Source organism: Vicugna pacos, chromosome 17 (assembly GCF_048564905.1).
Source record: "Vicugna pacos chromosome 17, VicPac4, whole genome shotgun sequence".
Taxonomy (NCBI): Eukaryota; Metazoa; Chordata; class Mammalia; order Artiodactyla; family Camelidae; genus Vicugna; species Vicugna pacos.
Window position 1 is genome coordinate 52,204,496 of NC_133003.1, and position 27,501 is coordinate 52,231,996.

Here is a 27,501-nt window from a genome sequence, read left to right on the forward strand (position 1 = left end):
GATGGAGCCAATGCTGAGTTTTGCTCAAGAACTGGGAGAGCCCTATGTTTTCAACCATTCCCTTACGTGGAAGCATGAAGTTTTCTGCAATGGTGATGCAAGCCCCGATAAGAAAAGGAGGAAAGGGTCGTAAGATTTTGGCTGTTTTCTCCGTGGTGACGGGATCTTCCAGTTCAAAGAGCATTTGTCGGCTGAGAGCCACTCAGACAGCCCAGGGCCCAGGGGAAAGCCTTGCCAAGATCTGTAAAGCCACGTCACATCCACTGCGTAAACACGCGTACAACTTACCCTCTGGGTGTGAGTGGTCTCCTGCCAATCAGGAAGTGACTTAAAATGCTCCAATAACTTTTAAATTTCTCCTGACTTAAAACGTCTTGTAGAGTTGGAAGTGTCTTTATTTCACTTAGGCAATGATGAAAAAACATACAGTATGTGTGTATACGTGTGCTTTAAATTTCCAGTTACACAGGGAAATTTTAAATGCTTAAAAAATATTGAAGCCCTTTAGAAAAATGTATTTCACATATGAAAAGCAAAACTAATGCCGTTAGATGTGATTCAACCTCCCACTGCTTCAGCTACAAATTCTCAACTGTCAACTATCCTTAAAAAAAAAATTAACATATTTTTTCTTTATCAAGTTTCATAGTCAATTCCATAGCACACAGATTTAGCAGAAGCCTGGATTTAGCCATGCTTCTGACACTGTAACTATGGAAAGAATGAAATAGTTAAGTTTAATTTGTTGAAATAAGCATGTTATTGACTTTTAAAAGTTTTATAATTAAAATTTGGAAAGTAAAGGTATTGAAAAAAATAAACCTATTGTGATCATTCTGTAATGTACAGAAATATTTAATCACTATGTTGTGCACCTGTAACAGTGTTGTAGGCCAATTATACTTCAAAACACACACACACACACACACACAAACTCACAGAAAAAGAGATCAGATTTGTGGTTATCAGAGGCAGGGGTGAGGGTGATGGAAGGGGGAATGGGAGGAAAGCGGCCAAAAGGTACAAACTTCCAGCTGTAAGATGAAGAAGTACTGAGGATGCAATGCACTGAGATGATTAATGTAATCAACACTGCTGCATGTTATATATGATAGTTTTTAAGTGGTAAATCCTAACAGTTTTCATCACAATGAAAAAGTATTTTCTTTCTTTTTTAAAATTTTGTATCTATGTGAGATGATACTTGTAATCATTTCATGATGTATTTGACTCAAATCATTATGCTGTACACCTTAAACTTACACAGTGCTACATGTAAACTATATCTCAATAAAACTGAAAGAAAAAAATTTTAATAAAATAAACAATCAACCTATTGTGTAGTGTAAAATCCTGGGCTCTGAAGTTACTCAGATGTGGCAAAGTAATCTAACCCTTAGTTTCCTCTTATTTAAAGGAGGGGAAACAATGCTTTCCTTATAGTGTTAATGGAAACACTAAACGAGGTGACGAACTAAGCGTGACACCCAGCACATCACGTGCACTGTACGTGGCATATAGCTATGGCTACGTATCAGACATACATACTTTAAAAACTGGAATCAAACTTACATTCTGCTGTTTTTTAATGCATACTTTATTGTATATGTCATCATGCTTTACTATTTTGGAAAGTATATAATTCTAATTAAGAAGTGGAAGTTGTCACAAATCCCGTTTTTTTTTTTTTTAATTTCTTTTTGTTCTTTTATTTGGAAAATAACTTCCTAATTTTGGAAGTAGCATCTGGCTGCTCTCATATATTGTTTTTGAGAACCAATTTTATTGAGATATAATTCACTACCATACAATCTACCCATTTAAAATGTGTAATCAATGGCTTTTAGTACATTCACAGATATGTGCAACCGTCACCACAGTCAATTTTTTTAAGTACTTTGTTTACCTTTTATTGTATTATTTATTTTATTTGGGGGGGGATTAGGTTTGTTTATTTTTAGAGGAGGTACCAGGAACTGAACTCAGGACCTCATGCAGGCTAAGCACGCACTCTACCACCTGAGCTATACCTTCCCCCCACCACAGTCAATTTTAGAAAGTTTCATCACCTTAAAAAGAGACCCTGTACTCTTCAGACATCAATCCCAACACCCTGCCCTAGGCAACCGCTCATCTACTTTCTATCTCTACAGACTGCTCTGTTCTGGACTCTTCATGTGAATGGAATAGTATGTTGTCTTTTGTGACTGGCTTCTTTTACTTGGTACTATGTTGTCGAGGTCCATCCATGCTGCAGAACATGTCAGTACTTCATTCCTTTCTATAACTGAGTAATATTCTACTGTCTGAATGTACCATATTTTGTTATTCATTTGTCAGTTGGTGGACATCTGACTATTCTACCTTTTGGCTATTTTGTAGAATACTACTATAAACACTGGCCCACAAGTTTTTGCATGGACATACGTTTTCATTTCTCTGCGCGTACAGCTTGGAATGGAACTGCTGAGTCATACAGGAACTCCATGTTTAGCTTTTTGAAGAACTGCCAGACTGTTTTCCAAAGTGGCAGCACCATTTTAGCGTCACCAGTACTGCAGGAGGCTTCCAATTTCCCTGTATGCTTACCAACACTTGCTATCCGACCCTTCTTTTTCCTAGCCATTCTAGTGGGTGTGAAATGGTATCGCACTGTGGTTCTGATGAGTAAAAATTAATAAAATAGAGAATACGAAGACAATAGAAAAAAAATCATTGAAACCAAAAGGTGGTTCCTTGAAAAGATCAACAAATTGACAAATCTTTAGCTAGACTGATCAAGAAAAAGAAAGATTCAAAATACGAGAATCAGAAATGAATGAGGAGAAATTGCTACTGACCTACGGAAACAAAAAGGATTATGAAAAGAACGCTGTAAACAGCTGTACGCCAACAAATTAGATGGCTTAGATAAAATGAACAAATTCTCAAAAAAAAAAAAAAAGGGAAAAAAACCCCACACAAACTACTGAAACTGATGTAAGAAGAAAAAGACAGTATGAATAGACCTTTAGCAAGTGAAGAGACTAAATTAGTAACAAAACAACTCCCTGCAAAGAAAAGCCCGGCCACACGGCGTCATTGCTGAACTCTACCAGACATTATCAACAATTCCAAAACACAGAGCATCACACAGTTTGCAAGTGGCAGGGCCAGGATTTAAACCAGGCAATCTGGCTCCAAGTCTATATACTCTTGACCGCTATGTTAAACTGTCTCTCTGAATAACTGAAAAAATCTGAGCAGTTATAGGGTATCAAGTTGTTACACTGCGTCATTAGACTTTTGTAGTTAACCTTGGTAATGTGACTTATCTGATCTACAGGGGAAAAGGTTGCTCTGGAGACCTGAGGTAAAATCCTTTACACAATTAACAATGTTGCTGTATCTCATTCATGGAGCAAAAGCATGGCACCTGCTAAAGCCCTTTATTTGTTTTTACTTCAATAACTTCTCACAACAACCCCGAGATAAACAGGTTCTATTACTATTCCCATTTTTGAATTGAGGAAACTGAGGCACAAGGCAGTCACCCAGACAGCAAATGGCAGGGCCGGGATGTAAACCGCAATCTGGCTGATCCCTAGAGACCCCCCTTTCCACTTGGAGAACCTGTCCCTGCCTACTCATCCCATGCCTGACCCCTCACAGAGAGCTCCAGTGAGCAGATGCCCGCCCTACTGTTCACCCGTGCCTGCTTCTGGCCAACGGCGGGGAGGGGGTCTGCTCCTCCACTGTCTGCTGACTGAATAAAGCACCACCCCACACTGACTGTGAATGACTACTGATCTGCACTTTCCTCTCACTCAGTTACTGTTCAGCACTGAAATGATGAACTGCAGGCGCTCACTCATTGAGCTGATCTAATGTTACGTATAGTTATATGCAGCTTCAAGTCGTTAAGCCTGAACTTTCAAAATAACAGCATGGAAATCTAGGTAATATTTTAAAGAGGACGATTGCTTTTGCCTTCCAAAGTAAATGCCTCCTGTTATTTTGGAAGTCTCCTAAAAATGTACTTTTTGCCATGGGAAACAATAGTTGCACTAAATTAATATATGAAATTCCATTTCCTGACAGAAATAAGGCTTCTGATAAAAAATTTTAGCCAACAAATTTTCTGAATGCATACACAAAATTTGTATTACCCTATAAAATTACTATAGGTTACTACCACAGGTTGCTACACTAACCTCTTTCCCTAAAGAATTAATGATGATCTCTTGGGCAGTGGTCCATATACTAGTCTCCAAGTCGCCCTCAACTGAAAACCACATTAAATGCAAACTTAACCCTAAACAGATGAAAAACCAACAATGATTTTCAAGGTAATCATTCCTATCACAAACTAAAGCAACAAATAAAACACAAGCATTTTACTTTCAGAGTTCTGTGGCTCTTTCAAAAATATAATATTAAAAAAACCAAAATCTATCTGCTTTATCTTCAGCTAAATATTAACCATTATTTGCTGGATGATTATACTGTTGCCTTAAAGTTAACGTTTGAACTAAAATCTGAAAAACCTGCTCACCATTTTTATTGGTTTAAACTGGCATGTGTGTACTTAGTTTTTATTTTTTAAACTCCTTATTTAAATGTCTGTTCTTTGGTAAGTCTGTATCTTCATCCTAGAAATATGAGCACTGGTTCAAAAAATGCAAAATCTGAATCCTTCTAATGGCACAGTGTGATATGTGGTTTATTGGAGGAGCTTTGGAAGAAGTGAACAGAATTGGGTCGCTGTACCCTTGGCCAATTACTTCTGTCTTTGAGCCTTGGTTTCTTCACCTATTAAATGGGAACAGTGGTCATATCAACCTCAAAAGGTTGCCGAGGACTGAAGTCCTTGTAGAGGGCCTGGCACAGCATGAAAAGATCTGGCCCTACGTCCCTCCTTTACGCCTCAAGTTGCCTGAGCACACCAAGCTACTTCATGTCTCCATCCTGCCTTTACACAGGTTTCTGAGCTAGGATGCCCCCTCCCAGCATCTGCCACGGGTTCCTACCTGCATCCTCGGGTCTGTCTAACAAATACTTACTTGGATCATCCTCCTCGTATGGAGAGACACATCTCACTGCTTTGTAACTACTCCTTAAGCAGGCTTCGAGAGCACTAAAGGAAGGAGGCTCATTCACTTCTGTATTTCTTAGCATCTAGCAAAATCCCCAGTACATGGCAGATGGTCAATAATGACTACAGAATACACAGAATCCAGCTTTCCACTATACGCAGTATTAACAGAGTATCAAATGTGCAAGAAACTAACAGCCTTGGACTTAAAACTATACTCACAAGTTTGATAAGCGTCAGATTCTTTTACTTTTTGTTCAAGGTGAAATTTTTTCAAGTCACCTTACTGTATGCAGCTAGGCCAGCCTATTCATGCAAAGATACTTTAGGAGTAAATGTTCCTGTGACTGTAATTTTTTCTTCTACGGCAGCATCTTGCTTTGGACTTGGATCACATGCTGACTTCTTCGGGACTGTTTGGAAACAACAGAGCACATGGAGTTACTTTTCCTTTTAAAAGCAAGGGTGCCAGCTATGGTGCTAGCCCCTGTCACTCACCTCAGCCACCTGCTGGGTCCCCACTCTGTGCTGAACCAGCCCCTCCATATTTGTAGCCATGGTGAAGCAAGATCATTAGAGAACCTGTTCGGAAAGATGCAGCAACTTCCATCAGGTAGGGAGAAACCAGGCTACGTGAAAAACATCAGTAATCAAAAGTCATCTTTGGCACTGTCCTGTGCAGATTTTGCCCTCTACAGGAGACAGAGCTAGCAGGCTGAGCATATCTGGATATGCAGTACCAGCTCCTTCAATTACAGGCACCAAAATTAATCAGCAGAAACACCTCAATTTGGAAACAAGACTTCCCCTGGTAAATACAGATGAAGATGAATCTGAAACTTTAATTACTGGGTCTCTTGGGTTGTAACAGCTTGGCTCACCTCTCAGGCAGGCGGGATCACACCTCTCTGGATAGCTCCCGTCATGTATACTGAACAAGGCGGCGGCTATCTGACAAAGTGTGAGATCGACTTCGGATACAGAGCAGGAGACTGCTATCATCAACTACGCTTCTGTTACTAGTGACCCGAGCGAGGAGCAAAACCCTGCCCAGGTGCTAATACAGCTCACTCTTAGGTTGAAAGGCAAACACTAGCACTAACAAAGAAAGGAAAGAAGGAGACTGCATTACTAACGTGGGCTAAGAACATGGTACCCATAAATTTATCAATCTATATTTTAAAGTCCTCATTAAATTAGGAAACCAGCTAATTCAGCTTTCTATTAACAGAAAAGGTATGCCCTCATTTGTCTCAAAATTGAGAAAGATCATCTCAAGACCAAAAAGTATGCTCGTCTCCTGGGTCAGGATCACTTGAGTGCAAGCACTATTGATGAAACAGACTCCCTGCTCTCTTCAGGTCATAAAATATAGCTCCCCTGACTTGTCCCTAAACTCTGTGCAGTAACTCTACCACAAAGAATTCAGGATAAAGGGATCCCATTTTGGACCTAATTCCTGGACAAATCAAAGAGTTCATCACTGACTGCACAGGTTGTATGGTTAACAGGAACTTAAAACTCTTGTAGTTTATTTCCAGCATTTACATATACAATCTATACAGTTCTACCCAGTGTGTAATACACAAATGCACACAGTTCATCTGCTTGGCCCCTCCCTCAATCACAAACTGGACTGTTCTGCAATGCAACTTTATAAAACAGTTTCCTGTAGTTCTCACCTAAAGTATTATATTCATCAGCACTAAAGTCTATAAAACTTCCTCACACTCTGGCAACTTTCTGTATTATTCCACCCACTATTAAATAGCCACTTCTATTATCATAATTCCCCTTCAGATTCGTTTATTGCCAAAATGGTAATCAGAGAGAAAGGAGAGCATGAAACTGTGATTGACAAATATAAAAGAACTGGCTCTGCCAGTTCAAGGAGTCAAAACCCTGTAAGGGCAGGTGCCACACCAACTGCTACAAAGATCCCAGGTCACCAGTGTCAGTAGTGAATCATCTCATAGAACAGGGTCAGGTCCAAGACAGGGGGAAGTGTTTCTGGTTATGTATTCTTTTAACAAGTAGTCAACAGTTTTAACTTTTGTTTACTTTTCTTTGTTTCTAGAAGAAAAAGCATAGAGAAACACTCTGGTCTTTTCCCCTACTTACAGTTTGGTTCTAACTAATAAGGGATGGAGGGAAAAAACATCATTTCACATGTACCAGAAAAGTTAACAGACTGTTGTTAAAAACACAATTACTGCACAGGAAAAGCCTAGAGTTCTAATCTTTTTTATTAAAACATTAAATAAGAGCTAAGGAGAGGGGGAGGCTATAGTTCAAGAGGTAGAGTGCATGCTCAGCATATGCAAGGTCCTGGGTTCAATCCCCAGTACCTCCTCTAGAAACGAATTTACAAATTCCCCCCCAAAACACAGACAAAGAGCTAAGGAATCAAGTGGATAAAAATAGCAAATAGACAATATATTAAGAAATAAAATCCAGGGGGGAGGGCATAGCTCAGTGGTAGAGCGCATGCTTAGCATATACAAGGTCCTGGTTTCAATTCCCAGTACCTCCACTAAGAAAGGAAGGAAGAAAACCCAAACATGCAACTGCAAGTATGAATTCTATTGCTTTTAGGTATTATTAGCATTTCTGTTGCTGTTAGCTGCAGTTTGATGTAAAAATAATGAATTTGAATATTACAGAAATATGGTTCAGGAAGTGTTATTGAGTAGCACAGAAATAACAAAGTATTAGAAAGGCGTATCTTTCTACTGAATTTCCCTAAAAGAGGTGCCTGATCTTTCAAGTTCTGAGTTGAAGTGGATTTTATAGGCCTGATAGAGACTTAGAAACTCAGAAAACTTTCTAAAATGACTAACTTTAATACTGAATTTGCAGGACCAGTCAACCTCAGACAGGGCATGGTTGTCCCAATGACTGCTAGTGACCGATGATTACAGACACTGGGTCACAGAGAAGCAGCAGGGCACTGCTGAGCTTAAAAAAGCTAAACGTTCTAGATATTAATTATCTGTTGACTACATAAATTATAAATATTTTCTTCTCTCTGTGGCTCAACTGTTTACTTTCTTTACGGTGTCTTTTGACAAATAGAAGTTCTTAAAGTTTCATGAGGCTCAATATATTAATATTTTTCTTTTACAGTTTGTACTTTTAGGCTTTATTTATGAAAACTGTCCTACCCCCGCAGAGTCACAGCATAATTTTATGTATTTTCTTATAAATGTTTAAGAGTTTAGTCTCTCACATTTAAGTCCTCAATCCATCTGCAAATCAATTCTTGAGTCTGATGAGGAATTAGGATCCAATTAATTTTCTTTCAATATAGATGATCAGTTTTCCAACAGCCTTTACTGAACAATCCATCCTTCCCTCACTGATCTGCAATGCCACCTCTGCCATATCTCAGGTTCCCCGTATGTGTGGATATAATTCGAGGTTCTCTGTCCTAGCTCACCACTGCTCTCCTCCTCTATGCCACTACTGTTACCTTCGCTCTATAATGAGTCCCCCCCACCTTGCTCTCATTTCCACATCAACTTCCTGGACTTTCTCAATCGCTCAATACTCAAGAGCAGTAACCTTTCTTTATACACTTGAATTCTTACAATTCTTGATCTCACTGTTGGTTTTCTGCCTCCAAAGGAGCTTCAGGTAACATCAACAGCAGCTTTGGAAGCTGCTTAAAAATGAACGAGGAAAGTGCACCTTCTGGAAAAACAAGCAGAGACAATGAGAATGAGAGAGAGAGAGAAACTGAAAGAGAAACTATGAAAAGATTTCAATAAAGATTTAAATCCAGTGAGAGCAGATAAGTGAGAAAGTAATTCACAAAAATTATTCCATTTCATGCCCACTATCACCACTTCTATTCAATATAGTCCTGGAAGTCCTAGCCACAGCAATCAGGCAAGAGAAAGAAATAAAAGGGATCCAAATTGGAAAAGAAGAGGTAAAAGTGTCATTATATGCTGACGACATGTTACTATATATAGAAAACCCTAAAAGGTCCACAAAAAACTACTAGAGCTGATCGAAGAATTCAGCAAGGTAGCAGGTTACAAAATTAATGTTCAAAAATCAGTTGCCTTTCTTTACACTAATGATAAATCAACAGAAAAAGAAAGTAAAGAAACAATCCCCTTTAAAATAGCACCCAAAGTAATAAAATATCTGGGAATAAATCTAACCAAGGAGGCGAAAGAATTATACACAGAAAACTAAAAAACACTGATGAAGGAAATTAAAGAAGACTTTAAAAAATGGAAAGATATTCCATGCTCTTAGATTGGAAGAATCAATATTGTTAAAATGGTCACACTGCCCAAGGCAATCTACAGATTTAATGCAATCCCTATCCAATTACCCAGGACATATTTCACAGAACTAGAACAAATCATAATAAAATTTATATGGAACCATCAAAGACCTAGAATTGCTAAAGCATTACTGAAGAGAAAGAAAGAGGCTGGAGGAATAACTCCCAGACTTCAGACAATACTATAGAGCTACAGTCATCAAGACAGCATGGTATTGGTACCAAAACAGACATATAGACCAATGGAACAGAATAGAGAGCCCAGAAATGAACCCACAAACTTTTGGTCAACTCATCTTCAACAAAGGAGGCAAGAATATACAATGGAATAAAGACAGTCTCTTCAGCAAATGGTGTTGGGAAAACTGGACAGCAACATGTAAAACAATGAAGCTAGAACACACCCTTACACCATATACAAAAATCAACTCAAAATGGATTAAAGACTTAAACATAAGACAAGATACAATAAACCTCCTAGAGGAAAACATAGGCAAAACATTATCTGACATACATTTCAAAAATTTTCTCCTAGAAGAAATAAAAGCAAGAATAAACAAATGGGACCTAATGAAACTTACAAGCTTCTGCAGAGCAAAGGAAACCAGAAATAAAAGAAGAAAACCTACGGAATGGGAGAAAATTTTTGCAAGTGAAACCGACAAAGGCTTGATCTCCAAAATATATAAGCAGCTCATACGACTCAATAAGAAAAAAATAAACAACCCAATCCAAAAATGGGCAGAAGACCTAAACAAGCAATTCTCCAAGGAAGACATACAAATGATCAAAAAACACATGAAAAAATGTTCAATATCACTAATTATCAGAGAAATGCAAATCAAAACTACAATGAGGTATCACCTCACACCAGTCAGAATGGCCGTCATTCAAAAATCCAAAAATGACAAATGCTGGAGAGGCTGTGGAGAAAGGGGAACCCTCCTACACTGCTGGTGGGAATGCAGTTTGGTGCAGCCACTATGGAAAACAGTGTGGAGATTCCTCAAAAGACTAGGAATAGACTTACCATATGACCCAGGAATCCCACTCCTGGGCTTGTACCCAGAAGGAAATCTACTTCAGGATGACACCTGCACCCCAATGTTCATAGCAGCACTATTTACAATAGCCAAAACATGGAAACAACCTAAATGTCCATCAACAGGTGACTGGATAAAGAAGATGTGGTATATTTATACAATGGAATACTACTCAGCCATAAAAACCGACAACATAATGCCATTTGCAGCAACATGGATGCTCCTAGAGAATGTCATTCTAAGTGAAGTAAGCCAGAAAGAGAAAGAAAAATACCATATGAGATCGCTCATATGTGGAATCTAAAAAACAAAAACGAACAAACAAACAAAAACAAAGCATAAATACAGGACAGAAATAGACTCATGGACAGAGAATACAGACTTGTGGTTACCGGAGGGGGGGCGAGGTAGAGGGTGGGAAGGGATAGACTGGGATTTCAAAATTGTAGAATAGATAAACAAGATTACACTGTATAGCACAGGGAAATATACACAAAATGTTATGATAAATCACAGAGAAAAAAATGTGACAATGAGTGTGTATATGTCCATGAATGACTGAAAAATTGTGCTGAACACTGGAATTTGACACAACACTGTAAAATGATTATGAATCAATAAAAAATGTAAAAAAAAATTCAGAAAACAAAACAACAACAAAAAATTATTCCATTTCATCATTTTTGAAAATAACTTATCCTCATATATCAACCAAGACAGAGGCTTCCTCTTGCAGGACATCACAATGTAAGAAGTAAGTAAAACAAAGTCCTCCAGTGACGTCAGGAAGTGAGGGAAAACATGTAACTCAAGCGAACCCCAGGGGAAAAAAGATGATGGGAGGGGGTCAGACTCTCACCTGAGAGCTTGCAGAGACACAAAGGTCACATAGTGAGAAGAAGGATAAAGTTTTAGAAAGGGTACTGGGAAATGGTTATCAATTAGGGGCTGTCCTTCTAGAATGAGAAGCTCCAAGGAACAGTGGGTTGTGTCTACACATAGCTTGAAAAATCATACTTATTAGCACAATATAATTTTGCACTTGAAATCTGAAAAACAAAACAGAACCAAAAAACTCTACAAAACAGAACTAAAAATACTACAAAGTAGACAAAGCACTTTAAAAAAACCACCTTAGCTGGTAGCTAGCATGACAATGCCAACAGTAACTAACAGTCACTATGTGAGTGGTTTCTATGCACCAGCACTGTGTCAATAAGCACTGTGGACAGAACACTGAAGTAGCTCTTGGTACAGAAACCTGAGTCTTCAAAGGCTGGCGCTTGACCCACTTGGCTCCCTAGCCCTGGAGGACTGCCCCCGCCTCCATCAATTACCTAAAGAGCTATAAAACTATCTTAAGTTGAAATAAAACCTGTTACAGATATTTTCCAATTGTGGTTTTTAACCCATGAAGTTCATCCTCCATCAATCCTTTCAAAATAATTAGGCAATAAGCTGGCTGCTGAGAATTAATAAGAAAAATAAGAAAAAGAGGAGGGGGAAGAAAAAAAGTCCTTGTCCTTGAACCTTGAAGAACTTCAGGAGGAAACCAGTAAGAGCGTAAATGCTACAGGGTGTCCAAAGGAAGCAGCACTCTGGGAGCAATGACAGGTTCACCAGAGAGAAGCCATTTACACTGGGCCTTGAGGGAAAGTGGGAGTTTAGCAAACCGGGAGGATGGGACAGAGTTCTCAGTGGAGCTCAGAGCTCGGACAAACTGGCAGGTATGAGGAGACCGGCAGAGCTGAGGAACAGCAGGCACCAGGTGGGGAACTGCCTGAGGGCAGGGGAGGAGAGAATAAGAACTAACAGAGGTTTGGCAGAGAAATGAAAAAATGATCACATCAGGATCTTCAAAAAAATCCTTTGGGCAAGTGTGGAGATGACAGAAAAGGAGGCCAGTTAGAAAGTGGTGGCAACAAAGACTAGGAATGAAGGCAGAGTCTTAAATGTAACTTGAATTAGTGACTCTTGCCCGTACAGCACGCGATGACAACAGGGCAGGGCACAGTACCTGAAGTGTCATGCAAACTACAGAATGATGGCGTAAAATGTATTGATTGGCCTTATGTGGCACTAGGTTTTATAACATAAATTCTTTCAAATACAAGATCAATATCACTCTTAACAAACAAGCAGAGAACACAATGGTGACTTTAATCAGCTCTTCAGACTTACAAAAAGTGTACAGCTGACCAAATTTTGCAGAGTTTCTTTGGTTTCAGTGGGGGGTGCTCCAGATCCTACTGAAGGGAAAGCTGGGCTAGGACTGGGAACACCTGAATTCCCACTGAGTTGCCAAAACAGCCCAGATAAGCTCTCCAAAGGGGCAGGCTTAGAAGCCAGCGTCTCAAATAACAATAAACAAGTCCTAGCACAAGGAAACTATGTCTTCATTGACAGGAATGGCTGAGCCTGCCTCTCCCTTCACAATCAACTGATTCACATCATCCTTATTTATGTATTCTGTGGTCCATAATTATGTAACATTCAAAATATTTACTTTCTTGGTATTTTCTCATCTAAACAAATCCTAAGTTCTGAGGCTCTGGCACTACGTTAATTCTCTGATACTGAACTGCATCAGATTATTGTTAAAAACAGATCTTAATACCCATGTAAAGTGCCTAGCACTGTGCCTGGCACACAGTGGGCAGGCGATGCATGGGAGCCAATGGCCACAAGGAGATGGTACACTTCTACTTTCTTACAGGAATCTGAAAGCAACAACAAACTGTAAAGTGTGTAATGTAATCAGGAATAGGTCTCCTACTTTGACATAAGATCCACACAAACTTTAACTGCATACATGCGTGTATGTGTATGTGTATGTATATACATGTGTATATTCTGTTAAACTGCACAACTGAGCAAAATGAAAGGGCTGAATTAGCATAAATCTCACAAATATTTAAAAATCAATCAACACCTAATAACTATTTGCAAAATACTACTGGGTATACAACTTCTTGATAGGGACAAGGTATTCAGTGTAAATTTTATTGTTCTGTGATTGTCAGAAGTCTCCTTATACTCATGGGAAAATAAAAACAGAAGGAAAAAAATAGGCTGAGTGACAATTAAAATATGAGAAATACATAGCTCAAGACCTGAAAACAGGAAAGGATGCTCACGGGGATGCCTCTAGGGTCAAGTTCAGACATACATCCTGTCATTGGAAACCTTGCCACTATTTAGACTCAAAGATTACTCAGCTTTCGGATCAGGTGATTTCCTGCCTCAGAGGAAACTTGCTTCTTCCATATTACAAGTCTGGACTATAAGAAAGCGGTAGCGACGGGATGTGGGGGCTGGGGAGGTCGGTGAGGAGTGACTGGTGGGGGAGAGTAGTGGCTCTCAACTACACAGTTCCTACGCTACCATTTTCCATGTGGAGATCTCCCATAAAATACCACTGTACACCATGGGTGGTTTTCCTCCCATTACCAAGGGCCCAAGTGTGAGGGTAAAATGGACCCTCCTTGTTTTTTTTTTAGCATGACCCAGCGATGGATGGAAGGGAAGCAGGGCCGATTTTCTGAACATCTATCATGTGCTGTATATCAAACCAGGCATCACTTAATCCTTAACATGCCTTCTGAGTAGGTATTACTGGCTTCACAAATACAGACAGAAAAAACGGAGACTCGGAAGTTTAATCAACTTGTTCCAAGTCAGCCAGCTGGTAAGCGGTGACCCTAGGATTCTAACTAATTCAGGCTTCTTTGACTCTAAAATCACAGCATTCCCTGTACCCCAAATGCCCTTCAAAACAGCTTCGCAGAAAAGGAAGTCAAGAGAAAGGAATTTTAAAGGGTGCAGGAGACCATTTAATCATCCAAAAGAAAAAACTGCTTAGACTAATAATCAAGATCATTTAATAACTCATTTAGTTAACCACTAATTCCTAAATTTATATTTATGTTTCAGTATTACTCACAGAAGTTCCTGACCTAGCACCACCCAGACAGTAACATGAGTTTCTTCAGAACTTAACACAGTTGTCCCTTACAATTTTACCTACATAATAATCATATTGATTAAAGCAGTGAGGATTAAAAAACAAACATGCAACAGTGAGGATAATTTCACCATTTTTTTAAAGTAAAAAATTTTACTGAAGTATAACATGCAAATACAAAAAGTGCACACAAATCATAAATGAAACAGCTCAGTGAATTTTCACTAAGTAAGCACAAACATGTAACACACATCAGGAAACAGAATGTTATTAGCACCCTAAAAGTCTCCCCTGTACCCCCTCAGTCACTTAATTTCCTTCTCTCCTGACTTCCATCATCATGGATTTGTTTTGCTTGTTTTTGAGCTATGTAATGTATTTGTGTGTGGGGGGGGCTTCTTTTGTTCATTATTTTTGTGATGACCATGAGTAGTTAGTGCATTTTAATTCCTGTATAGTATTCCAACACATGGCAACAATGCCACACTTTATTCATCCATTCTGTAGCTGATGAACATTCCAGCACAGATGGCCCCCGACTTACAGTGGTTTACAGTGGTTCGACTTACGGTTTTAGACTTCACCATAGTGTGGAAGTGATACGCATTCAGTAGAAACTGTTCCTCAATTTTTGAATTTTGATCTCTCCCCGAGCTAGCGGTTTACAGTTCTGATCCTCCTTTGGGATGCCAGGCAGTAGCAGCTACAGCTCCTAGCCAGCCACAGCTCCTAGCCAGCCACGTAACCAAACAACCAATACACTTCAAACCATTCTGTGCCCAGACAACCATTCTGTTTCTCACTTTCAGTACAGTAATCAACAAATTACTTGACATATTCAATACTTTATTATAAAATAGGCTTTGTGTTAGATGATTTTGCCCAACTGTAGGCTAACTTAAATGTTCTGAGCACATTTAAGGTAGGCTAGGCTAAACTATGATGTAGGTTAGATGTATTAAATGCATTTTCTAAGTGTGATACTTTCAACTCATAATAGGTTTATTAGGGCTATAACCCCATCATAAGTCAAGGAAGATCTATCTGTATGTGCCTTTGGACGCAATGCTATCTTTTCATTTGAAAATTTTCCTACTTAAAAAATTTTTCTTTTACTTCTTCAGAAAAGAATTATGTTATAAACTTAAATTTTATATTAAAATGTGTTATATTAAATATGTCGACAAATATATTCTAATTCCCAGTCTCTTCAGCCAAGGACTGACATGTACTTTGAGATACCTGCTTTTAACCTCGGTAAAAAGTGATTTTTCAGTAATTCCAGGCTTATTCCCCTTATCAACCTATTAAAAGGATGCTTTATTGCAGAAGCAATGGAGGAGCGGAGAGAAAGAATGAGGGCAGTAAAAATGATATTTCTGAAATGTTCTACAAATACTAATCAGATTCACCATGTAATAAATGCCACCGGGGGAATGCATCCTGAAGTCTGTCTGCAATGTTTACCTTCTTAAATGCCCTCCAGTCTCAGCTGTGTATCCCTCTCAGTGGAGACCTGACTGCCACACAGAAGTGTGCAATTACTGGAGTTTTCACTGGAAGCCATGTATGGGCAGTCAGGTAAGAAACCCTCCTCACTCTTTGGGTAGCATCCACCCCATTTTCTAGGCCCCCATATCTTCTCTCACATCTTCCACTAATCCAAACAGGAGACAATGACATCCTTTCTTATCGCTAGCATATATTCTTCCCTATCGACAAATTAACATTTCCAGGGATTAGAATCTTCAGGGTTACTGCTAACTTTGGAATGAAAAGTTTCACCTCCCATTGTGGACTTTGGGCTCTTATTACAGTGGAGAAGGTAATTTTTATTGTCCCTAAAAATCACACTTTGCCCTTTAGTTTGGCTTTTATCATTGTAGGCTACCTGGAGTCCAGGGGTAATCAGAATGACAGCTGAGCATCTGAGCCAGACTATTCCTTTCTTGTCCTTAACAATTCACCTCCCATCCCTCTGGCTCCAAGACTCCCAGATGCTCGGTATGACTCTGCTCTTACTGTCTCCCTAATAATGCCCTATGCGGATGCCCTGACCTGGGCTTTCGTGTTCTCTGTCCTCTCCCTATCACTGTCACTGTGCGCCATGCTAGTTATAAGCTGTTGTTCCCTTTTGGTCCAGAGCTCCTGCTGCTTGAAACTCTAGCACTCAGGCATAACAGGTTGAGGCAAGTGAAACTCCAACAAGAGCATATCTTTTACAATGTGTGACAGGAGTATGAGTGTCCATTAGGTGAAAGATGATAATTACACAGAGAGGGGAGAAGTCCACATTATTTAAGTTCCTCATAACCAGCAATAAGGTGAGAAGAGATAAAGTAACCTCAGGCAGGGAAATTCTGCATCAGGTGTGAGGCTGGACTTGATGAGCCTTAAGATGGATTCCTTCACGAATTCTTCCCCCACAGTACTGATTAAGGGGGCCTAGTGTCCACTCTAGGAGGTGCTTTGGAACTAAATGAGCATGTGGCACACAGGTAAGAGAACTGGAGGATAAACATCCAAATGAGAGCCCTCACTATGTGCAGACATACTCAGGAAGCAAGGCACATGAGGCCAGCGGTTCAGTGCTGAGGTCAGTGGGGGCCCTGCCCACCTGACCTGCTCTCAAGGCCATCTGGACAACAAGCTGCCCCTGTTCCTGGCTCCAACCTCAATGTCATCTCCCACCTGCCCATTTTATAAGTGGGGAATGTGTACACCTCAGAGAGGCAACCCACCCAAGGTTCCAGAGACCGATGCTCTGCTGTCACTTAAGAGAAAATGTGAAAACTTCCCAGAAGTCCTCATAAAGTGAGGTTTTTACACATAAGGTTTTTCTTCCTTTTTAAAGGCATGTTGCCAAAAAGAAAATTTCAAGGTCACCATAAGTACAATGAGTAAAAGCAATAAATAAGTAATTTAATGGTATAGAATATATAGTTTTTTCATTAAACTATCAGTTCTCTGGTTACTCTGAGTAAGAAGTTCAGGAAATCAAAAGTGTTGTTTGGTTTTTTGGGGGGAGGAGGTAATCTGGTTGACTGATTTTTTTTAATGGAGGTACAGGGGACTGAACCCAGGACCTCATGCATGGTAACCTTCCCTCCAGGGAATCAAAAGTGTTGGATTGAACAAATGATAACAAAAAAATCCTTGAACAGGATAGAAAAGAAACATCCAAAAACAAACAATTAAAGAACTAAGTAAAAGCGACTGTTGTGCTGGCTTCAGCAGCACACATACTAAAACCTGGAATAATACAGAGAAGATCAGCATGGCCCCTGTGCAAGGATGACATGCAAATCTGTGAAGCGTTCCATATTAAAAAAAAAAATGACTGTTGTTTTAAAAATAACATAAAATTTTATTTGTAAAATCTGTATTATGTAAGTCAACAAAAGTGCTCTATTCACCAGAATTTTAAGCAGAAGCTTATGATGTATACTTTGTAAAATCTACCTATAACTTTGGTAAAGCAGTTACAAGGTGATTTTCAATAATTTCATTATATAAATCAATTTATCTCTGCAAAGATAAATATTTTAGATTAATGACTATAGAGACTTTCAACTCCCAAGTCTCTGCAAACCCACTAAATCTTCTCTGATCCCTGTGATAGATGAAATCAGCATTTTTCTTGCAAGAAAATCAAACTGATACTTTGATTTTTCAGTTAAAGTAAATAACATAATACTCAGGCTGTTTACTAATGAGTTCCATGTGAACTCATTAACTTTCGTGTAATTTACCTTGTAATTCAATTAATTATTAAATTATCTATTTCTTGCCTTAAAAAAACATAAATCAACATATAAGTGGGTAAAAAGAATTCATCTAGGTTATCTTACCTATATTTACATCTCCAGGCAGTGTCGTATATGTGAGGGACCACTTTCTAAATTCATCCAAATACCCTAACGGATTATTTATTTTATTGCTGGCACTGCTATCTGAATTGCCAAACAAGGCCACATATAAAGGCACCATTAATAAGCGGCAACTTAGTTATCTGTGATACCATATATCATCAACAATTCATTCCACTCACCAAGTAGTGCCAGCTATTAAGTTAAAAGCTAGAGATATAATGGTGCACAAAATACTTTGTCAAATAAGGGGAGCGGTACCAATCAAACAGTCACATTACAGAACATAATTACAAAGTGAGATAAATGTTATAAAGGAAAAGAACACCGTGTGAAGTTAAAATCTCATCTAGACTGGCAATGAGCATCAGGAAGGACTTCCCTGAGGAAGTGGTGCTTTAGCTGGTGCTGGCAGGAAGTAGGGGGTGGGAGCCGGGGGCATGTGAGGATATCAGGCTGAGGGAACGGCATGTTAAAGATCCTGGGGTAAAGGTAAGCCACATCGTCAAGGAAGCCGAAGGCAGGCCAGTGTGTGTAGTGCACAGGGAGCTAGGGGTACAGGGAAAAGTCTTAGAAAGGTTTTAAAACAGGGAGCAGGAAAAGGACCTCTACCATTATATCCTGGTAGGACTTAAACAATATAATGCCTGTAAGAAATTTTTGAAAATTGTGAAGTATCCCATGTTTTTGTGAATACTATTAGTTCCACTACTTCGTCTTCTAAACTTTTGGTCGGGATGCCAAATGACTGTCCGAAAGGAGAAGAGCCAAAAGCAGTACGGGGTTCTAATCCAGTGTTTTATCCCTGCGGCGCACTGCCTACAATTTTCACTCTATCACTTAATTAGTTCATTGTCTTTTCCAGACAACTAGTGCTTCATGACAACGGTAACTCCAATCGTGAGCATTTACTATATGCCAGGCACTTTCCCAAGCTTTTTATTTTACATGAATGCATTTAATCCTCAATTCTAGAAGAAAGATTCTATTACTGTCCTGATGAGGACACTGAGGCTCAAAAAAGCTAAACAACTTGCCCAAAGTCACACCACTAGTAAACGTTGGCACTGTTAACCACAACACTACTTAGCTTCTGCCTACAACATTTTACAGGTGTGTACGTATTACGTATGTTTGGGGGAGAGGGAGAGAACACAACTCAGGTGTATAGAACTACATTCACATACCTGACACCAATCAATGTCTTAGTTATCCAGTCCTGGGTAACAGTGGGGCTCAGCAAATATTTGAGGAATTGACGATGAATATAAGAGGATGACAAAGGATTCGAATCTGGAAGTAAATTCATTTCCTGAGGCTCCCCCCCACCCCGCCCCGCCATGCCATGAATTCACCTGATGGCTATTATTTTCCTTGACTCGTACTGACTATTAAGTTGGAGAGTTACTCTCCTCTGCCTTTGCCGTAGTTCAGACTTCAGCCCGGGGGTAGAGGAGGTAACGGCAAGGACAGTGAGAGAGTTCTCCAGCCTCGCTCACACCAGACGCTTTTCCTCCCGGGGCTCTGCACTAGTCCGGCTCTCTCGGGAACGCTGTCCCTTCTTTCGGTTCCTCCATTCAAACATCACCTCCTCACAGGGCCTTCCCCGACCATCCAGGTCTCCCCAGACCCTCCTTAACACGCCAGCCGGTCTCATTTCACTTCCTCCGCGGGGCTAGCACTCTCGGAAACCACCTCTAACTGTCCATTCACCGCACCCCCAAACCCAGGAGGGCCGGGGCCTGGTCGGGCCGGCTCTCTGGATGACTCCGCTCATACGCGCAGAGACCACAGCCGGGTTCACCTGTGCTCCCTCAGGCCCTCAGTACCCCTGGGCTCTCCACTCCCGGCGGCTCCACACTCCGTTTTCAACAGCAACACCGTTTTTACGTGACTTTGAGGTTCACAAAGTGGCCTGGACTCCATTTGCTCAGCTGAGCCCCTCAAACGATCCTGAAAAAGGAGGCCTGGCCTGGCGAGAACCATCCTCCCGCTTTACAGCCGCTGAAATTGAGCCTCAGAAAGGGGATTGGCCTGCGGCCGCGCAGAAAATTCAGGCAGGAGCCCTAAGGTGTCCGGATTCCGAAGAGCCCCTCCCAGGAGCCGGCGCCCGTGTTCGGGACGCTCCACCACCTTGACCACTATTGTTCCACCGCACTCCTGGACGCGCTCCAGGCCGAGGCGGCCGCCCGTGCCTCACCGCGTCCCCGCGCCCCACGCTCGCCGCGGCCGCGCCCCGCCCCAGGCGCCCCGGCCCCACGCCGCGCCGCGGCCTTTGCTCCCGCCCAGCCAGGGCTGCCGCGCCGCTCGGGGACCGCCCCCTCCCGCCACAGCCAATCAGTGGAGCCTCGAGGGGGCGGAGCCGCCGGACCAGGCCCACCTATCTGGGCGTCAATTGGCCAGCCCACCCGTCGATCACAAGGTCGCGCCCCGCACCCGCCTTCCTCTCTTTCCTCCACCCTCCCTCCAGGAAAAACGGCGGTTGGGCCACGGCGGCGGCCAACGGCGGGCGGGAATCGGAGGGGAGAGGAGCCGGGGAGCGAAGGAAGGAGGGCCTGCAGGGAGGAGGAGGCTATGAAGGAGGAGGAGGGGAGCCCGGCCCAGCCCGAGCCATCGCCGCCGAGAACAAAATGGCGGCGCTGGCGGAGGGCCAACTGTGAGGCGGGGCCGCGGCCGTCCCCCTCCGCCCCCACCCTCGCGCCGGCCGGGCCGGTCAGGGGGAGCCCGCTCTCTTCGCCCGGCCGCGGGCGGGGAGGGGAGGGGAGGGGAGCGGCCCGGCCCACTATGCAAAGCGCCCGGCGCCGCCGCCGCCGCCCCGTGGCAAAGGTAAAAGGGTCGGGTTCAGCCGCCGCCGCGGCGCCTCCATGTCCGCGCGCCAGGCCCGCCCCCTCCGCCGCCGGCCCGAGCCCGCCCCGGCCCTTTTTCAATTTTACCTCAGGATTTGGCGCCAAAGCGGCCTCGAAGCAGGTCCCGTGTCTGCGGCGGGCGGCCCCCGGCGTGGAGGGCAGGGCGCGGGGAGGCCGGCTTCCCGGCGTCGGCGGATGGCGGGAGCCCCGGGCCGCGGGCTCGCGGGGCAGCGAGGGAGAGACGAGACGCCGAGGTGGGAGCGGGGCGGCGGGGGCGGGCCCGGGGGTGCCGCCGGGGTCGCGCGGAAGCGGGGGTTTGTTATTGTTTTTTTGTCAGTGAAAGGTCAGAGTTCGTGACCCCGGTGCCGCCGCCGCCGCCGCCCGCGCGCTGGTAGGAGGAGGGCGAATGTTCTTCTTCCTCTTCCCAGCGCCAGCCTCGCCGCGGCCGTGGGGGGCGGGCGAGCACGCGATTGGCTGAGGCGCGCGCGCGCACCGGAACGCGGCTGCCGGCGCCGCTCCATCCGGCCCCGTGGCGGCCCGGGCGCGGGCGCTGGCTCCTCGCAGTCCGGCGGCGCCTGGGCCCCGACTCGGCCGGCCCCGCCGTGGGGCACAGTGGAGCTTAAATGCCGCGGCCGTCAGGGTAGAGGATCGGTTGGTCGTTTCGAAAAGCCAGAAACGCCGGGCACCGTTATTCGGGGGCCCGCGAGCTCCCGGAGGCCGGGTGCGGGCTGTGTTCTCGCCGGGACCTCCTCCACCCCGGCCTCCGCCGCGCCGAAGCCTGTTTATTGATTGAAGCAGCAGTGACGCGGCAGAGCGCCTGCGGGTCGGAAGTGGGTGGTTTGTCGGGCGGGTATTGAACCGTTTGTGCCCTGCTCGGTACAGGTGGTTTTTAATTTGGGTTTGAAAGGTCTGAGGATGCACCAGCTTCTGGGAGTATCAGGTAAAGTGTTGAAACCTTCCCAAACCTATTATTTATGGTCTTTTCAGGAACCTGTGATCCAAACGTCCGTGCGTCTTCTCGCGATTTGGAACTAGTCAACAGCGATGCTTAAGTGTATTTAGAGAGAGTGCAGAATTGCTTAAATGTATACGTATCATTGCTCCTCTTGATCCTATGGATCTTGGGTTGTAGGCTTGCATTAGATACTTGTCTTTTAATTTATGATTTGACTTGCTTTGGAAGGCGCTGACCGCTGTTTCATCCTACTTGCCCTGAAGTGCTTAGGCTAGGCCCCTTGATCACTGTGCTTTGTGGGCGGAGATCCCCTGCTGATTGATTTTCCCTTCACTTTTCTTGTTTATTATGAATAAATACTGACTCCCAAGATGGATGGGTTAATCTTTTCTCTTAAACAGTACCCATTTGGGCTTTTATAAGGGTGACACCAACTTTGAGTATTTTGTCCATAATCTTGTAATTTTTCTATTTGCTAGGAAACGCTTTAAGTACGTTCCTTTTCCTTTCTCCCTTGTTCTCACCTTGCAAGGAAGTAAGTGGGGAAACGAGAGAAATTTATAACGTCGTGGTGAACCACAGTCTTGAATCTGGAAGAGATCTCAAGAGATGATACCGTCAAATCGTTTTCTGTCAGAAAGATTTTTAAAAAGAAATGGGTGAGAACCAGAAAGGTCAAGTGATGTGCCTCAGATAACCCTGTATTTTGATGGTAAAACCTTGTAAACATGGACTGCTTTTTCAATGTGTACTCCTTTTCAAAAACTAAGTTTTTAATATTATGTAATCCATCTAGATATAGCTTTACACACATCAGTGAGGTTTTTTGCAAACACATTGCAGTTGTACCAGATTTTGAAATGAATAATAAACAATAATTGTTTCTATGATGGCTCATAGTTTTCTTAATTTTCTCCATTTAATATTCAGCAGCTCTGTGAACAAGGCGCTGCTATTTCATTTTACTGAGGTGCAGGAACTGAGGCCAGGTAAGTGAAGTGAGCTTCCCAGTGCTACAGGTGCAGAAAAGGAAGCCAGGACTCTGATCTTGTCCTTTTGACCTTAAAGGATATGTTGTAAACGAGGCCATAGTGGTTTGTTCTATTTGTAATAGTATTCAGTAAGTTTCTGGTTAAAGTTTAGTTGTTTAATGTTAATATTAAAAGTAGTAGCAAGCATTCATAATCTTGATGTGCTTGAGCACTTTTCTTCCCCTGAAAACAGAAGCATGTACAATGACACAGACTAGTAACAGCAGGTAACAGCCTCCTGCAAGCTGAGTTCAGCATTGCCGTAGTCCCATTTTTTGGTCCATTGTGTTTTCCATAGAAGTTTTTTAGTGAGAACTCTTAGTGACTTTGGAACACTTGATGGATTTTATAATTTAAAAAATACACACTGTGTAAAAACATACATGTATTTTTATAGCTATACTTTTTTTGACCATTAATATGAAGTATCCACATTTGCACTAACAGTGCTTTTAATTAAGAGTGTTTTATCAGCCTTTAAAATACAGTGTTTTTGATTGGGGTGCATTTCAGAACTGCCAGGCCCTGTTGGTTATGAAACTAAGCTCTGGGTGTGGCCTGGCATCAGCACTTGTGCCGAGCATCACAGATCATTCTGATGCATTCTACAGGCCTAAATCACTGATCTAATTCCAAAAATGCATGGCAAAAAAAAAAAAAGACACTTTCTGTTTAACCTTTTGAATGCAATTTAAAAGATTTTTTTCTTTTTAATTTTTTGACTATGCCTGAAGATGACTCCTTCAGAGAGACAGGGCTTGGCAGGAATGATGTGTCTGTATGTAGTGTGTGCATCATCTCAGCACCTACCCAGTCTGAGTCCTGTATCCAGAGGTGCCTCCTCTCTCTCTTGCTCAGCCCTCAAGGCAGTGCCTTGTACGGGGTGGATACGAAGTCGGCATCTACTGGATGAATGCACTTCCCAGCAACAGTGGATGATGAACGATGTTCATCTCATCCCGTTTTTATAGATGAACTTGGTAAAGACAAGGTTTGGTGACTTCCTGGAGCTGTGATGTGAGCCCGGGGCATCTGGCTCCTGGCATGGTGTTTGTGAGTGAGACCTCTGCCTTTTGTGGTCCTCGGGCAGGGCTTTTTTCCCAAAACACTTAACCAGTCTGTTCTGCAATTATTAACTGAGAGCAGGAACTATATCATGAGTTTCATTTTGTACCTAACACAGAGTAAATGCTTTTTGCTGTCCACGCTTATTTTAAATTTGCATTTAAATGATAAATGTTAAGTCAATGGGAATCAAGTTTTGATTATGTGATAGCATAAGTAATGGTTTTCCTTTCTATTTTCATAGATGGGAAGACAATTACCTTCATATGTACTTATGTACATCTTTATCAATTTTTCTGTAATAGCTTATGCTTTATTACTATACACAGTAATGATTTTGTGAAACTTGTTACTTGTGTAATGACGTTTATAAAATAAACTTTTAAACCTCATATTACTGTTATTAGCCTTTTTTAAAAAGAATGGAATCTAAGCAGATGTAATCACTGAATACCAAATTGCACGTTAACCATTATCCTGTTTAATCTTCATAACAACCTTGTGAAGTAGATGGTAGTATCTTTTTTTTAACAACTATGGGGCTGAGGCCTTAAACAGGATGCCTTTTCCAAAGTCACATGGCTAGCAAGTGGTGGAATGTTTATTTTATTAATAGTTCTTTCTGCTTATTTCTTCTGTCCTTGAGGACTTTGAAAGGACAAAAACCCTCTCTACCCACCTCCATGGTTGTCACAGTAGAAGGCTACTTGAAGAAGTCTCAACTTCTATGTAAATGGTCCTTGTTCTTCCCAGGAGGAGAGAGACCGACCCTGCGGTGAATGGGTGGCTCTGGAACACAGGAACGCTGCCCGAGTGGGTCCAGAGCCCCTCCAGAATGGCTCTTACTGAGAGCCATGACCCTTTGGTTTCTGATCTGGGGCTTCCTGTGCCTTGAAAAGTTGTATTTGGCTCAAGTATCTTGGAAACATGATGGAAAATCAGATGATCTTCTCAGAAAAATGCACCTGTCCTTGGTCCCCTGTTTTAGAATATGCTCAGGAGGATTTTTTTTTAATGCTGCCTGAAAAGGGACTGTCAATTTTGAGGCCAGCACCTCCTGAAGAGCTAAACTACTGGGGACTGCCAGCCTTTCCCTCACAAAGTAAAAACTCAGTAGCATTCCTTGAGTTTCTTAAAGAAGGGGTTATTTCAACCCCACAGCCTGTTCACTACAGGCCAGGAAATGACCTCGAAGCCAGAGGTTCCTTGGAAAAGCCTTTCTCTTCTGTGCTTTGCTTTGGCTCCTGACCTGCACCTTGCGGGGAGGGTATGATGCCTGAGGCTGCTGGCCTTCCAGGAGGTTAGGGTACACTGTCAGGACTGAGGGTCTAAACACCACCCAACCCTCCTCATTCTGCCCACACATTAGGCCCCTCCTGCTCTGGTCCCTAGTTTAGGCCTTAGGTGTCTCACTGCTGGGCTTCCTAACCGTCCTAACCAGCTTCAACTGGCCGCCTTCCCCATCCATTGTTTCATCCTTCCTTTCTTCCCGCTGCTGCCTGAGTGATCAACCACTCCTCGCCCTCCTCTGTTTATAAAGTTCTTTAATGGCCTCGCCCTCTTCTGTTTATAAAGTTCTTTAATGGTTCTGCATTGCTTAGGGCTAAAATGGAAACTCAAAGGCCTAAAGTGGGGGCTGTGGTAGGAGTCTGGCGGATAATCTAAAGGAGGTCAGTAAACACCATTAGCATGTTAAATGGTGGTAGTGACACCTGGAGTGCTCGCTACCCACTTAAAAGGGGTAGCCCCTCATCAGCACCTGGAACATAGCTCAGAGATGACGTGTATCAGATTTCTCGAGAGAACCCGGAAGTCCAGATTTGTAAATGAACTCTCTTAACTTTAAAATGTTGGCAGTTTGCAAATGGCTTTTAAACTGCAGGCCAAGCAGCATCTCCTCAGCATGGTTCTGGGCCTCAGAATCAGTTAGGGACCTTTGCTAATGAGATAAAATCCAAGGCCTGAGCCAGGGCCGCTGAAAGTCCTTCACAGTGGGTCTTCTCAGACACTTTCAGGTTAGAACATCATTCAGTGATAGTAAAATCACTTGCACTCGGTAAGAATTTTGATTCCTTCTATTGAGCATACATTGTCAACTGTCAAGGAGAGGGAACTTGGCAGGCAGGAAACAAGGCCCCTGTTTAGAAGCTGAATCCAAAGTGTGTGTGTGTTGGGGGTGGGGGCCTGTTCCTCCTCCAGTTCTTATTTTTTTCCAGAGAAGAAACTTCCTGTCTCCTGCCAGGGCAGGGCAGTCACTTGTCTGTATAGGGTCAGAGGGTGAGGGTCTTAGGACTCCTTACAGAGACTCTGAACTGTGCTGCCACTAGTCCCCCACCCCAGCCTTCCCAGACCCTGTACCTCCTGTTCCAGAGCCTTCCAGAGGCAGGGGCCGGTGTGTCCCCCAGCACCTGTCCCTGGGGGCACTGTGGCGTTAGCTTTCTCCTTTGCCAAGTGAGCTGCCACTGTCCATGAGTGTCAGACCTTCCAGAGAGGAGCTGACCATTCCCGTACCCTGTACCTCTTGCACTTTCTTTGTCCTTTACGTCATACCTCTGCAGGTATTCACTGGCCTGTTAGTAGGTTTTGGCAGGGAGCCAAAAAATGCATGTTTCCTGGTTTTCTATAACTGCATGACTAAGCACATCCAAACCCAATGTCCTGAAAACCACAATCACTGATTATTACCTTGTACTTCTGGGGGCTCAGATAGGAGGTCCTCTCTCAGAGTTTCGTGGCTGCAGTCAGATAGTGGCTGGGGCTGGACCATCTGTACGTCTAGTGGTCGATGCTGATTGGCAGCGTGAACACTGACCCACGGCCCCCGTGTGGCCTGGGCTTCCTCACAGCATATGCTGCTTTCCCAGAGCACGTGTCACAAGAGAACAAAGTAACATCATACACGGAGTCACTTCCTCTGCTGCTGGCCAGGCTCAAGGGGAGGGGCACACACTTCACCACTCCACAGAAAGAGTGTTGAAGTCACACTGTAAGAAGAAATGCAGGAGGAGGGTCTATGGTGGTGGCCGACTTTGACAGAATAGACTCAACCCCACGGGTGTCCAGTTTGTCTTTAAATGGAAGACCAGCGTGGTCTTTCTAAAACTTGGAACTGTTCTGGTCACCTACCTGTTTTAAAGCATCTGAAGGCTCCCACAGTCTCCTCGTAACTAAGTGCAGTGGGCCTGAGCGACCTGGCTCCAAGCCGCCCTTCCTGTCTCGTGTGCTTCCGTGACTTCCTCCCGCGGCCCGGCCCTTCTGGACTGCCCCGTTCCCTGAACGCCACATCCTCCTCCCACACATCCGACTCATTCTACTCGCTGCCTCCAGGGGCCTCTCCGACTGCTCTCCCTGTGA

General features: G+C 42.9%; 1 protein-coding gene, 1 long non-coding RNA gene and 1 other non-coding gene across 11 annotated transcripts in view; 2 read left to right on the forward strand and 1 right to left on the reverse strand.

Annotated features, from left to right (window-relative positions):
* The window catches only part of NR2C2 (nuclear receptor subfamily 2 group C member 2), a 90,372-nt gene extending 63,413 nt beyond the window's left edge, over positions 1–26,959 (reverse strand). For 2 of the 9 annotated variants that reach the window (XM_072941908.1, XM_072941911.1), the window contains exons 1-2: positions 5,573–5,658; positions 5,297–5,487 (exon numbers count right to left, since the gene is read on the reverse strand). Coding sequence is in view for 1 of the 9 variants with exons in the window: in XM_072941907.1 (XP_072798008.1) it covers positions 5,573–5,632 (60 nt within the window). In the remaining 8 variants the exon portion in view is untranslated. Of the gene's footprint in view, positions 1–5,296; positions 5,488–5,572; positions 5,659–19,437; positions 19,563–19,605; positions 20,500–21,183; positions 21,503–26,832 lie in introns of those variants that run through there. The other 7 variants (XM_072941909.1, XM_072941907.1, XM_072941912.1 and 4 more) reach the window with 7 other exon arrangements.
* LOC116284050 (U6 spliceosomal RNA) lies at positions 17,603–17,710 on the forward strand. The gene has a single exon (XR_004193836.1). It is a non-coding gene; the product is annotated as a U6 spliceosomal RNA (small nuclear RNA).
* LOC140686826 (uncharacterized) lies at positions 21,787–22,938 on the forward strand. Its single transcript, XR_012060806.1, has 2 exons — positions 21,787–22,036; positions 22,531–22,938. It is a non-coding gene; the product is annotated as an uncharacterized lncRNA (long non-coding RNA).
* Positions 26,960–27,501: the final 542 nt, after the last annotated feature.